General features: G+C 34.0%; 1 protein-coding gene across 5 annotated transcripts in view; it reads left to right on the top strand.

Annotated features, from left to right (window-relative positions):
• LRRC7 (leucine rich repeat containing 7) overlaps positions 1–15,683 on the top strand; it is a 519,751-nt gene that overhangs the window by 255,863 nt on the left and 248,205 nt on the right. For all 5 annotated transcript variants that reach the window (XM_082356466.1, XM_082356465.1, XM_082356469.1 and 2 more), the window contains exon 7: positions 790–846. In XM_082356466.1, coding sequence (XP_082212592.1) covers positions 790–846 — 57 coding nt within the window. The remainder of the gene's footprint in view (positions 1–789; positions 847–15,683) is intronic.

The following is a 15,683-nucleotide window of genomic DNA, read 5'->3' as shown; positions in this document are numbered from 1 at the left end:
CCAGTACTGTCATAGGATAGACGATACTATAAATTTTTAAATGTGCATCCACTTGAAATGTTCAGATGTTAATCTCAGAGTCAATTAAATATGGTATATTATAGCACTTTCCCCATTTTTCAATTAAAGATAATAGTAATCACCTAACACATACTAAAACTTATGGTGTGCCAGGCATTATGCTTTACAAGTGTGACACCATTTAATATTCAAAACCCTATAAATTTTGTGCTATTGTCATATACTCATTATAGATGAGGAAACTGGAGTTATGAGGAGTTAATAATTTGCCCAGTGTCACATGGCAAAAAACAGATAGGATATGAAAGAGTCTGAATTTTACCCAGATCTGTCTGACCACAAAGCTCAAGGTTTTAACCACTATGCTATATTATTTGCATTACAAATTCATTTATTGTCTCTTGAGGGGAAGTATCACCATGTTTCAGTGAATGCAGCATCTAGTATTTAGTAGATATTCAATAATCTGTTGAATGCATACAATCAAACAACAGTCAATATAATTTTATAAAACATAGGAGATTTAGATGACTTGGTCTCAATGATATCTTTGAAAGAACTTTATTTTTAGGAAAGGGATATTTGTTATTCTCCAATGTTGATGCAACCTTATTCATAACCAATTTGCATAATTCTTAAAAATCTGTAACCATGGCATGTAATGTTTGGACATAGTTGCTTGGATAATAAAGTAACAGTTTACTTTACCATAAGAATATTGTTTTATAGAGAAATATTAAGAAGCAATTTTTAAATTTATTTCTACAGACTTGCCAAATTGCGGATATTGGAGTTAAGAGAAAATCACTTGAAAACTCTACCAAAGTAAGTGGCTGAGTATTTTCTAAATTTGAACTGTGATTTTTCACTAGTTGGAAGAAGACAGCTATTTTTATTTTGGCTTTGCTTTGTCATTATGATTGAGTTAATTTTTCTACAATTTTTTTCTAGAGGCTAAAAAGTACAGTGTATTATAAGAGATTCATATTAAGAATGTATCTGCTTTATAAAACTGTGTGATTACAAGTAAAGGTGGGAAGAGTCCATTTAAGATTCTTCTCATAGCTTAACATACACACCAGGAAGTTACTGCATTGAAACTTAAGAAACTGACATTTTTATAGCCCCCAAACAATCAACAGTTTCAAAAGGTTCAACCTAATAGAATGCTTAACATTTCAAGTTAATTTATGGTTTGAGATAATTTTCAGTTTTTAAATCAAAAATATACAAAAATATTTCATAAAAATGATTAAAATGTTTCTAGAGATCCTAAAATGATTTGGCAGAAAATTTATATTTATACATTCTTTCAAACTGTACCTTTTTAATAGTCTGTTTAAAATCTGGTTTACATAAAAATACAGAATATTTTTATGTAAAAACTAATCTCCAACATTTTATTCAATGTTTAGTTTAATAAAATTGTTTCATCCTGCTTTGCCTTATTTATGTCTAATGATAAAATTTTGTGCTGTACAGAAAAAAAAATCTTTGAAAGTCAAAAATTATTTAAAGTGGGGATTTTTTTACTCAAATAAATAATTATGACGTATATATTACAGTTAAAATATTGAAAGTACTATGTTGCTATTTTAACCCTCCTGCAGTATTGCTGAAAAATATTGAGTACAGTGATTAATTTTTGAAACATATCAGCAGGATTTAGAGACCTTTCGTTTGCTGAACCAAAACTTAATTTTATTTTTTTTCTTTTTATATTCCTTCTCTAAGCAAACTACACTGAATTTCATTGATTTTTTTCAGCCAGTATATCAATACAATACTCTCAAGTACATTTTGTTACATAGATATGTTTGAAAATTCTGTCAGGGCAATATAAAGCTTTCAAGAATTATACGGATTGAATTTAAATATATACATAGAGATAAAACATCTATTCATTCCTCCATAAGTGGAAGACAAGGAGAGAACATGAAAAGGAGGAATGTCACCATATCTGGATAGATACCCTGCACTTTTGAGTGGTCTTTCTCTAAGCCAAAGCACTATGCATAGTCTTGGAAGGCACCTCTTCCACGTTGGGGGCACAAACAGAAATGCGAATATGGTTGAAAGTGTTACTTGTTCAGCATTAATCTACTGCAAATGCATTTCCATCCGCCATGTTTTATTTATTTATTTATGGCTGTGTTGGGTCTTCGTTTCTGTGCGAGGGCTTTCTCTAGTTGCGGCAAGCGGGGGCCACTCTTCATCGCGGTGCGCGGGCCTCCTACTGTCGCGGCCTCTCTTGTTGCGGAGCACAGGCTCCAGACACGCAGGCTCAGTAGTTGCGGCTCACGGGCCCAGTTGCTCCGTGGCATGTGGGATCTTCCCAGACCAGGGCGCGAACGCGTGTGCCCTGCATTGGCAGGCAGATTCTCAACCACTGCGCCACCAGGGAAGCCCCATCCCCCATGTTTTAAATGTCTACTTTTAAAGTAGAGTGGAAACAAGGCTAATTACACACTAAACTACGGTGAAAGAGCAATTGTCTCCTTCACCTAAACATGAACATTTGGGTCAAAGAGAAAATATTTATGGTGTGGAGGAGAATCCTTTCCCCTCTGCTCTTAAATAACAGTTTTGATATGAAATAAAAAATAAATCTGACACAGGTTGTCAGGTTTTTAAATATGTATTTTTAAAATATAAATTTTAAATATAAAGCCTGACCATAGATGGGTAATATGGACTTTATATGAGAAAGATGTGTGAACAGTTCAGAGTAATGAGTAACAATGCTCACAATTGGTGCATGGGTATTCTGTAGGCTGTGAGACAGTGGCCCAGTATCAAACAGAATTCAAATAAGTAGAATAATATGCATTTAACTTTGTTTGGCATTTTAAAAAAAACTTGTAAAGATGTGTGGAAATGACATGGGGTACCCTTGGTAGACTGTTATATTTGTACAATTTGTATAGCTGTTACAGTTTTTACATTTAAAAAATCTGCAAAATTATTTTCAATCTAGTATGCTTATTTTTTACCTTATAGACAGAAATCAAAAGAACCAAGGCCATGCATAATATATGGTGAAATTTATCCTAGTTTTGATGTCTATAAAAATGAGAATTGCAGAAAGTTCTGTCGTGAACAAAGATAAACTCTGTTTTTACTATGTATTATACGTAGTACCTTCTGATCCCCAATCTAGACCTGTAATAGAGAGATATATGAGAGCTTTCTATTATCCTTTATTTTTACACTTCTAATGAAAATAAAGGAAGAAATATAGTTTTAGGAAAAACAATTTTAGCTCTTTAATAATTACTCCAAGAAGAGATAGCTCATGATTTCCTCATGGACACAAGCAAGATGTCAAATCTTTAGCGGGTCCTCAGTGATTTTCTCTTCTTTTCATCTTCTGTCTTAAAGTCTAAATGCCTGGCAAGCTATGAAAAATGTAAAAATGTGAAGAATTATGATATAACATACATTAAAATGTCTCTTTTTAAAGTAAACTGATAGAGACATTTTGATATGTGCAGATTCTAGGACAAATTCTTTCTGTTATTAAATAGAATTTAGTATTATCAATTTTTTCACACTGTTCCTTTCCTAAGGTACACATTTGCTTAAAACTCATTGACACAGTCATTCTTGATTGTGTGTAATAATTGAGGACATTGAATATCTGGAAAAAACTAGATAACCAAAAAGAAAAAAACCTTTAACTTCTATGATAAAATTTGTCCTCATAGCAGAATTACCCTCTTAATTAATTTTGCAGGGTAGTCCAAAAATGAATTTGCTCCCATTTTGGTGCTTTTGCACTGTTTCTCTCTGCAATTCTCTTACCTCAAATCTTTTCAGGCTAGAGCTTCCTTAGGATTCCTATCTTTCTTCAAATGGTGCCTCCTTGGAGGCTTTCCCCGATCACATCATATAAAGTTGCTCCCCGTTAACCTTTATACCATTTCACTCTTCTGTTTGATTTTTCACACTTATGGTTCTCTAAATTGTATTGACTTTTTGTTTGCTTGGAGATGATCTCCTCAGGAGAACATAAGTTCTGTTCAGAAAAGGAATTTTTTCTGTTTTGTCACTGCTGAATCTCCCGTGCCTAAAGCAGTGCCCAGCATATAGGGGAGTATTCAATAAGTAAACAAGAATGCTGATATATTGATTTACAATGAGAAATATCTGTCATGTGACCTGGACATTTTGTGTCACTTGATTATTTTTTCCCATAGAAAATTATATAGGATACAAAATATTAAAATAAGATGAGTCTTTGGTGAGCATCATGAAGGCAAAAAAGAATAAATGGTTAGTGGATTCTCAATGGCTGATAGCTGAACCTTGAATTTTAAACCTACACACACACACACACACACACACACACACACACACACTCTCTTCTTCTGGTGGTTTCAAGTTACATATAATAACCAAGTCATGACAAGGGAAGAAAATAATTTCAAATTAAGGCAATTAATATTTATAACAACTAAAGAAAATCCAAAAGTATTATGATTTATTTCTTTGACTTTGTCATTAAAAAGTGATACATTTAGTTAAGAAACATATGTCAAGATAAAAATAAAGGGATAAGAAAATATTTTAAAATGAAATTGAGGAACCATTTCCATGGAAGTAACGTATCAGCATACAAATGGTTAGTAATAATGGTGGGTTTTATCTTTAAATAAAAATTTTCCATTTTTATGAGAATTTTTCTAAAACCTTAAAGTTAAAATATGGCCTGTCCATTGATAACATTATGACTGTGACTTTGTTTCAAATTGAGCCAAAACATGATGTTGTGTAAATTTGTCTGTGATAATTATAAAAATATGAAATAATATGAAGAAAGGAAACACAGGTTAAGCTAATATTAATGTTTATATTTGCCCTGCCACCTGGGAACACAAGGCATGAAATGTGATTCCTCGATCAGCTGTCATAATAGAATGACTAAGAGAGGAATATTTCAAACATGTTGCAGTGGAATTGCTGGGGAAATATCAATAAGTAAGTAAACCCTGGTGAACAAATCCAAAAAGGGAAAAATGGATGAACTTGGTGGATAAGGAACTCTAAGAGTTGTTAGAAGAAGGGATTCAATTAGAGAAATGATAAGTCTGAAGTAGTGACAACTTCTTTTAGATCCTAGACTCTTTGTGAAGCTGAAAACAGCTATGGAATCCATAAACATATTAATTGTAAATTGTCTCTATTTCCAATATATTCATAGCCCATTGTGAGTTTTCACATTTTTATTTTCACCTAGAAGTAGATTTGGATTTTTATGTAAAATAAATACCTAGTATACTATGACAGAGCACCAAAAAGAGGGCCCTCTCAATTTTAAAGAACCAAATTGTTGAGTGGATTATTTTAATCATATAACTGTTTCTAGTATATTCACTCAAAAGATAACATTTTATTGAGCAAAGTTTCTTTGGGGTTATTAATAGAGTTCTATTTCACTATCATCTATGACAATTTTTGGACTCTCCATAGAAAAAAATCATTAAGAAATAATTGAAAGGAAAACTTTCCCAAGTATAAGCATGAATGATACTTTGAAACTACTAGGCTATGTAAGCTTGAAAACTAGTAAATGATGTATCTATTATTTACATGATTTTATTCCTTGAGCATCATTGCTTTTATTGTGTTCCCCCCACCCAAAACAAAGGTTCAGAAACTCTACAGTATTCCCCCTGTGAATGTCTAAAAACACACACCCCACACACATATATTCACAGAAGGCGCAGAAGCATAGTACCTTATCTGGAAATACTCTAAGAAAAAGATCCCCTTGAATTATAAATATAAATTGAAACCAGAAGTACATTAAAGCACTGTTAATGAGAGACACTAAATCATGAAAGTTAAGAAAAGACGGAGGGAATGTTTCAGACTGAAGAAGACTAAAGAGGCATTATAACTAAAAGCAGTGTTTCTGAATTGGTTCTTGTGCTATTAAAAAAAAAATTATTGGGACACCTGGCAAAACTTGCAAAACTTGGGTAGGGTCTGATGATTAGATGGTAGCAAGGTATCAATGTTAATTTCCTAATTTGGATGGTTGCTTTGGTTTGGTAGGAGAATGTTCTTGTTTGTAAGAAATACACACTAAAGTACTGGGGAATGATGGGGCACCAGGTTTGCAATTTACCATCGAGTAGTTCAGAAAAGTTATTTGTATAGTACTTTGAAGCTTTTTATAATTTTTTGCATTGTTTCAACATAAAAACTTATTTTAAAAACTATTTTCATACAAAAATTCTTTAAAAATTAAAAGAAAAATGCTATTAACACTGAGAAAATTATCAGCTCTATATCCGAAATGCTTGTAGATATAGAGGGCCAGGGGAGAGTATGTATTTATGTACTAAAATGCTTAACTATTTATAAAAATGAGAATTTCAGTGATAGAGGTTTTTTATATGTGAATAATATATATATATTGTGGATTTTTTTCCTAACCTGAATGGCAATAAATACTCCATATTCATAATTTCCACTCAAATTTCTGTTTACTTGCAAATAACATGTTTTTAGTTTTCATATAAGTTCATTTATATTTTTTTAAATAAGATTACTCTTTAGGCAGACTTACAAAAATATAATGTATTTGTCATGTTTTCTTTTTTAAAACCTCTCTTCCTTTATTATCTATTTTCCTACCAGTTATCATTGTCAGCATAATGAAGAAAAATTCATAAAATAATATGTATTCTGAACTGGACAGGTGTGACTAAGTCATTTTCTATTCTCATTTCAGTGTCCTATTAATGAATTTATCTCATTTGGCATTACTGTACTGGTTACTACAATGAAATACATCAATAGTTTCCTTAGTGCTATTGTAACAAAAAATTCCTTTGTCAGGCACAGCTGACAGAATAGCTTTTTGATGTTTCTGTTAACTGTTTTTGTGACTGTAATACATAATTGGATACAATGTGTTTTTATAATGGTATTACCTTATGCTTTTACGAATGAATATCAATTTACAAAGTATGGTGTTTTGTTACACCCATGGTACCCTCCCATTCTGGGTTTTCTTTATCGAAGGTGATAATGTGACAAGCTAGCTAATCAAGGGTAACCGTATTAGTGCCCTCTGGCTTTAGAGAATTGCACTTAGAACTAGGATTTTTTTTTACTTCTTCTCATAGGGTCTTATATTTTAAATTCAAATGAAATAAGTGATAATTATGACATGTTATATTTAAAAGCAGTCAAGAAATTATAATGCATTCTAACAATATAATTATTAGATTCCCTTCTAAAATATCAAACATATGCTTTCCAAAGATTCACAAAAGAAAAGAGTGTGAGCTCCCTAACATGTGAGCTAATTTCTTTTTAGCCTTGTATTTTTTCTTTTTAGCCTTGTGTTTTCAACATAAAATTAAGATCTAGAGTATTATGGTTAGCTAAGGTTGTGTCGAGTCCAGTGAGGAGTTAGGGGGAGGCCACAAAAACAAAAACCACATAAAACCATGGAATCAAATCGCTCTTTTCAGAGTACTTCAATCAATAGCCACTCTGATCCCTGATGAGTAAATTTACCAAAAGATGAAAACGGCCTGGTATAATAGCAAGGTTGAAAGTGCTATGACTTCAGTTTCATAAGATCTCAAGGCTTAGTCTCTCATGGAACAATTAGCCTATACTTAGTTCTATTTCACCTAAGAAGAGCCAGAATGTACTTGAATGAGGATACACTTTGCAGTCAGACAAACCTGGACTTGTATTCAGGCCCTTGCTTCTTGTTTATGAATTATTTAACTTCTTTGAACTTCAGTGTCTTTATTTTAAAAGAATATTGGGTGGTCATTGCCTTCTTTAAACTGTGAAATATATTTTGCATAATAGTTGATGAAAATGAGTCATGATTATTTAGAACCAGAAAAGCATTTAAACAAAAGTGTGTTCTATGGTACTTAGACAACTTAAGAGCATTCAAGGAAAGATTAGCATAAACAAGATGAAAAGACAACCCTCAGAATGGGAGAAAATATTTGCAAATGAAGCTACTAATCAATTCTTAAAGACTTTTTGTTTTTTTTCTTTTTAAGGTTTGTAGTTTCTTTGGGTGAATTGAACTCGGATAGTAAAAGACATGATAAAAAATAAAAACTCTCAACAAGAACCGAGAGGAACATATTCAACATTTGCAGATTTGCAAATTCAAACAATTTAATGTGGATGATTGCTCTCCCCTTTATGAACAAATGTAATATCTTTACTAAAGATATAATATATTCTGAACTTTACATTAGTGTTGATCTTGGTCCCAGAGTCTTGGAAAAATATACAAAGACACAAAGGACCTAGCTAACAGACTACTCCTGTGGTCTCAGATATGGTGAATTGCACACATTTACTTGATTTCAAATTCCATATTCCAATAGCCAGATCTCAAATGGAATATTCATCACATATCAAAACTGAAATCACCTTCATCTCTCTTCTCCACTCACCACTCCAAGAAAAACCAAATCAAACCAAACCAAACCAAACAGAAATCCCAGGCATCTTATTATATACTGCCTAGTGACAGTACCATCCACCTAATTACAGAAATTAGAAATCTCAATTCTATTTTCCTCTCCTACTACCCCCAAATCCACTGTCCATCAACTTATGCCACATCTAAACACTCTTCTCTACTTTCTGTCATTGCCCTACTTGAGGTCTTTAATATTACCTGTCTTAGCCTGCAGTAACTCCTCATTCTTCCTATCTCCTTCATCGGAATCCATCTCCTTATTCTTGTCAGAGCTTTCTTACTAAAATACACCATGACACATGCCAATGTAAAAACTCACAATGACTGCCCACAGCTTGCAGAAGACAAACATGTCAAGACGCTTCACAGCTTAGAGTCAACATTTCCAGTGTCATTATCTTTCAACATTCACCATCCCACAGGGTCTCTCTGCTATATACAGTATACAATGCCCCTTTGTATCTCCAAGCATCTTGCTTAGAACCTTCCCTTTTTCTCTCTGAAAAACTCCAAATCATCCCTTAATTTTCCCATCACTTTTGCTGTGAAATTAGCCATGGATTCTGCATTCAGAGTGGTAGCTTAGAAACTCTGCTAGAGTTTTTTCAAGGCAGAGTTTCACAGGAATTTTGATCTGATTATAGTTTGACTCAGGAATCTAATAAGCTTCATTTTGTGAGAGATTTTTTTGTCATCTTGACTATGTTATTTGAAGCTCCAACCCCACAGTCCAACTCTCAAGGAAGCAACTGCTGAGCAGCATGCTTTTTTCTTTCCAATTACTAATTTTGGGATGGAACAGTTTCAGCAACAGTGGACACTCAAGAGGAAATGGTGAATTGATTTTCACTAGGGTCCTTCTCTGGAATTTTAGAAAGTGCATGAAAAAACTAATCGTTAGGAGATATGCTTTATTCCAGCATTTGAAAAGCTTTCCCTGCCACCTGTTTTGATTTTCACTTTTAAAAACTCTTGATGAGTAAACAACAAACTATTACTGATAATTGGCTCAATAGGACACATGAAAACAAGTGAAATATATCTAACTCTCCATAGATTTTCTGCTTTCTTCGTGCCTCCGCTCTTCTCTCTACTCAAGGCGGGGTTAATTCAGGTCTTTCAATATGCAAAACACATCCTAAAAAAGCTTGATTTCCTGCTGAACAGACAGACGAAAGTGAAATATTTCTAAGTTGCTATAGTTTTCCACAGTTTCTGTGACATTTAAGATCAATACCTGAGCAATATTAAAAATAAACATTCACATAAGGTATTAACTTCATGACATTCATTCCCTTGGATGTATATTTTGCGTTTCCTTTTAGTAATATGAGATTTTAGTTTGCCCTTTTATGGCTTTAAAAAACTGTGAATTCTTCCTTGCCAAACTTCCTATTCCATTATGTTTAGTTTTACATTATCTATATTCAAAATGATCCCAAACCTTTACCTAACTACACTGTATTTCTATTCATTTTCTCTTTATAGTTAAACTTAATTCAGTATATTAAAAGTACTTCTGTTAACATTTAGTACATAATAACAATCTTTTCTAGTTATAAAGTAAATGCTGTATAATTTTATAAGTAAGATTAGAAATAAAATTAATCAGATTAAAGCGCTGTGACTCTTATCAACCATTAGCTGTTCAGATTTATGTTTGTTCTATAAAGATGGGGTAGAAAATATGCTACATGAAGTGGTTAAAAAGTAAGAATAACACATCTCCATTAAGAAATGTTCAATAGCAACTTACATAAATAAATTGTGTGTTTAAGTTACATTAAAGCTATTGACTCTTCTGATTATCATAAAACATTTCTAAATTAAACAGATTTCTAGAGGCAAAAGCTTTATTTTGATTAAATGTCTCATGAAATTTTAAAAGCAAAAGTAAAAACATTTCTTATACTAAATAGAATCTTAAAGGGCATCTCTTTAAATATTACATCCAACTAAGTAGAAATACATTTTAAAATATACTTAACATACTTTAATTTTATAAAAGGAAGATCTCATAACTCAAGGTTTTATTTAAGAGAGAATTTAAAATTTAAAATCTTTGGCTTCCCATTCCTTTACAATAATGTCCAAACCACTAAACATGGCATTCAAGACCCTTCCCAGCCTGACCCCCAAGTTCCCTCCAATTACTCCCCACTTAATCCCCTAAATATGACTTGCAGATTTGTGCCTCTGTGCACTTACCAATAAATTCTCACTTCATATAATGAACAAGTCAGTTTAAACTTTAATTGAGTATGTACCTAACATGTGTCAGACACTATTCTATGTGCTAAAGGATATGAAAATATGACAATGAACAATAAAGACAGATTCTCTTTTCTTCAAAGACTTTCAACTCTAATTAAGGGAGACAGATGACAAACACATAAACAAATAAGTGAATAAGACAAGCAATTGCTATAAAGAAAACAGGATGATGTTATAGGAAGTGATTGGATTTGGGGGTTTTTTTTTGTTTAATTGGTTGATTGTTGGTTTTTGGATTTTTTTTATTCTTTGTTTTTTGGCTAGACTGGTCAGAAAAGACCTTTATGAAAAGGTGGGCTTTGCATGATTTAAATGATGAGAGTAATACAAAGTTCTAGAGGAAGAGCAAAAACAACATCAAGGAACAGTGGGTGTAAAAACACTTGTGATGGGAGCAAGCCTGATGTGTCAGGAGCAAAAAGGCCAGTGTAGCCAGAACATAATGAGCATGAAGTGAAGGAGTATGAGACGAGGTTGGAGAGACAGGTGGGGCAAAATGATGACGTGCCTTGTGAGCTATGTTTGGAAATTAAGACTATATTCTAATTGTAATGAAAAGCCATTTGAGGATTTGAGCAAGGGAGAAGTGTGATTTGACCAAACCTTTACAAAGATCTGTCTGGCCACTCTGCAGAGAAGAGGTTCTAGGTGGACAAAACTGAAAAGACACCAATTAGGAGATGATTGCAATAGTGTAGACAAGAAATGACGGTAGATTTGTCTAGGATTGTACTCTGGAGATGGTAAGTGGTCAGATTTGGGATCCATTTGGAGGTGGAACCTTGCTGATGGAAAGAATCTGTGGTGAGAGGAAATGTTAAGGATTTAAGGAGGAATTAAGGAGCATTCCCAAAGATTGGGTTTCACTAACAAGGTGACTGGTGGCATAATTTCCTGATGTAGAGAAAATTTGAAGAGGAGCAGATGTGGGGAATCAGAAGTTTGATCTCGGCAAAGAAAAGTTTGAGATGCCTATTAGAAAATCAAGTGTAGGCAGTAGAATACATAAACCATATGCTCAGGAAGATAGAGATATAAATTTAAGAGTTATCACTCTATAGACGATATTTTAAAATAAGACATTGGTCGAGTTAACCAATTGAGAGTATAAATAGAGAAGAATTGAGGACCCAGAATTAAGCCTAGGACACTTTAATATTCATAGTTTAAGTATGGAAGGGGATTCTACAGAAGATCCTCAGAATGAACAACCAGAGAGTTAAGAAGGAAACCAAATGTAGGAAGTGCCACAGAAGTCTAGAAAAAGAGGGAGGGAGGAGTCAATTGTATCAAACACTAGTTGGAGGTCAAGTATGATGGGAACAGAAAAGTGAGCATTGGCATCAGCAAGATCTAGGTCATTGATGGGAGCTTGGTAAGAGCTATTTCAGTAATGCATTATGTGCAGCCTCACTGGAGTGGTTGAAGAGAGAGTAGGGATTAGCAAAAGAAGATAACAAGTACAGATGGTTCCTTCAAGGAGTTTAGTTGCAGAATGAACAGTGAAAATGTGGCAGTAACTGGATGGGGGTATGGTGTCAGGAAAAGGATTTGTTAAGAAGGATAATGTTAAAGCATATTTGCAAGATGACGGGAATGATCCAGTAGAAACAAAAGAATTAATAATGCAGGAGAGAAGGAAAATAACTACAAGACCAAACGCTGGAGGAAGTGAGGGAATGGGATGCAGAGTACAAGTGGAGGAAGTGGCCGTAGAAGCAAGGATGCTTCTCACGTGGAAACATAAGGATCCTAGAGAAAATAGATATAAATATAGATAGATTGATGGCTTGGGAGTGGAAAGATAAGAACATTCTCAACTAATTGCTTTGATTTTCTCTATGAGGCATGAAGAAGAGTCATCACCTGAGAGGGAGTAGGGAATAATGGAGATTTGAGGAGGTGAGAGAAAGTGTGAAAGAGAAGTCTCTTAGAGAATGGGAAAGTGAATACACTAGGGCAGTGTCATAGAATCATCTGGCAGTGTTGACTGCCCATTTGATATTTAAGGTTATGTGAAAGAAGTCCATTCAGGAAAGTTGAGCAGACTTCTTCAGAAAGTCGGTTACGTTGTTAGGCTTAGAAGGAGACAGCTGTCTGGGTGTACCAGGCATGCCAGATGGAGGAGGAGAGGGGCAAGGGAACTTGGGGTGTTTACAGAAGGGTGACTGGGATCTGGGGCTACAGAGTCCAAGATGGAGGATGGAAGTAACTGAGGATATTAAAGGGTCAGAAGAAATGTTTTATTTGCCCTTCTCTCTTTTTTGATATACTATGAATCTTTAAAGTACAGTCCAAATGCCACTTACTCTATAAAGTGTCTCCTGACACTGCAGACACAAGTAATTATTCCTTCCACTTTGCTACCACAGCATTTTGTACATGTCTCTATGATAGCCTTTATTACGTTATATTGGATTTGTTGCCTATGAGTATATCCCCAAGAAGACTGTAAACTTTTAAAGGAAAAAACTATATCTTATTTATTTATCTTTCCATTGGCAACAAAGTGGAGCGTAAGGAAGGTTTTCAGAGAACATTTGATGAATGAAGGCAGGCAGTGTAACGTGGAAAGAAGTGTTTTAGTTCCTCAAACATTGCCAAGCATTCAGTGAGCACCTGGTGTATACCTGATTGATTGTAAGAACCAGAAATGAATAGAAAGTTAAACTCTGTGATATTTTCTCATTAAATAATTTGTCCACTGCAGCTGGCTCTTGATTATTGAAAAATTAAATCACACATAAGGCACATTGTTTTTCTTTCTTTTTATTTCACTCGCATACCTTTTAGTCATCCCACTCATCCTTACCCTTGAAGAGAGTACACTACAGATGTCAAGTTGGTGTTGCTATACTTTGTCTTTAAGAAAATATTACCAATGTGGTTGCCAAGGGGGGGTGGTTGGGGAAGGACGGAGTGCGAGTTTGGGGCTAACAGATGCAAACTATTATATAGAATGGATAAATAACAAGGTCCTACTGTATAGCACAGGGAACTATATTCAATATCCTGTGATAAACCATAATGGAAAACAATATAAAAAAGAATGTAGGGTAATTCCCTGGTGGTCCAGTGGTTAGGACTCCACGCTTTCACTGCTGAGGGTGTGGGTTCAATCCCTGGCCAGGGAACTAACATCCCACAAGCCAAGGCCAAAACTGGAAAAGAATGTATATGTATGTATAACTGAATCACTTTGCTGTACAGCAGAAATTAACACAACATTGTAAATCAACTATACGTTAATGAAAAAAATGTTAGCAATATAAAGATATGGCTTAAACTGACACTGTTAGTTACACATGGGCTTTATTTACTTTCTTGGATTAGTTAATCAATGTGTTATCTACTTTAATTAAAAAACTAAATATCATCTCTTGGGTATATTCTTTGATTATGTTTCCTTATAAGAAAATTTATTACAGTACTCTTTATATGGAATGAATTTCCATAGCATTATGTAAAATGAAAATGTGTTCTAAAGAAAGAGATAACGAAGGTACAGTGTACTGTGAGGCAATATGGCCTCTTCTAGGTGGCCAAATATTGTTGCTTGGGAAGCAAGCCATTTAAAACACTTTGTATCACAATATCCATAAAGTAATTATAATTTTCTATAGACACAGTTTACCAAAGTTTCTATAGCTTATCAAATGCATTTTGCTTGGAAATGTTTCCAAAATCTTTAAATCATCCCTGATACCCATATACAACTACTGCACACCCCCTTGATGAAACTGCTATTGTGAACAATAAAGCACAACAAAGAAAGAACACTAATAGCTGATACACAGTGTGATCGTTGTAGTGAAGGAACCGTTATTTGGTGGTCTGTGAAACCTATCTGAAATTTTAAGATAAGCCACATTTTAATGGAATTCTGTTCTCCTTGAATTATCGTTAAGAAATTAGCACCTTTTATTTTTTCTTTTTAGATAAAATTCCTGACAGGAAATTTTGCATTTAAAAGTATTTGGACTATCATAGGAAGAAGTATGTCAAAAGAGTCCAATCCAAGATGAAGGCAAAACTGAAACTCAGCAAACTGTGGGAGAAAATAGATGAGAAATATGAACTCAATTGATCTGGGCAAGGGATAGATGTTACCTTTTATAGTAACAGTGGGAAACCTGAAATTCTTGTTTCAGGTGTAATTCAGTAACTTATATAATATTTTGTATGTTTTCTATCAACTATAAATAGGCTAACATTCAATATTGGTTCATGAATAAAATTTACCCCCTTATAAACTCTGGCAGACATTCCATTTATAAGGTTTTGGACAGATGATACAAAATCCCGTTAAACAAACTGATTGTGTTTGCTATTCTTATTCTACCTGAGAAGTAAGTATTAAATAGGTAAATCTGGCTTATTTTTAAGTTGAAACCTTGAATGTAATTATAACAAGGATAATTAACTGCCCGAAAATTTCTTCTGAAAAAAGTATTTTTCTGTTACTTTTCTGTTTGCATTTTCAAACAAAAATTCATACTGATTTTCCCTCTGTGACTACTAAACAAGTAAGATTAAACAAGAACAGAATTTTTGGTATATCATAAACTGTTTTTTTTTTTAAACAATGAACTTTTTTTTTAATTTATTTATTTATTTTTAGCTGTGTTGGGTCTTCGTTTCTGTGAGAGGGCTTTCTCTAGTTGCGGTAAGCGGGGGCCACTCTTCATCGCAGTGCGTGGGCCTCTCACTATCGCGGCCTCTTTTGTTGCGGAGCACAGGCTCCAGAAGCGCAGGCTCAGTAGTTGTGGCTCACGGGCCCAGTTGCTCCGCGGCATGTGGGATCTTCCCAGACCAGGGCTCGAACCCGTGTCCCCTGCATTAGCAGGCAGATTCTCAACCACTGCACCACCAGGGAAGCCCCATAAACTGTTTTTTAATCATCATACTT

The sequence above is a fragment of the Balaenoptera borealis genome, assembly GCF_965194805.1.
Source record: "Balaenoptera borealis genome assembly, chromosome: 1".
NCBI classification, from domain to species: Eukaryota; Metazoa; Chordata; class Mammalia; order Artiodactyla; family Balaenopteridae; genus Balaenoptera; species Balaenoptera borealis.
Note: the sequence above shows the minus strand (reverse complement) of the source record. Positions and strands in the feature narration are given on the sequence as shown.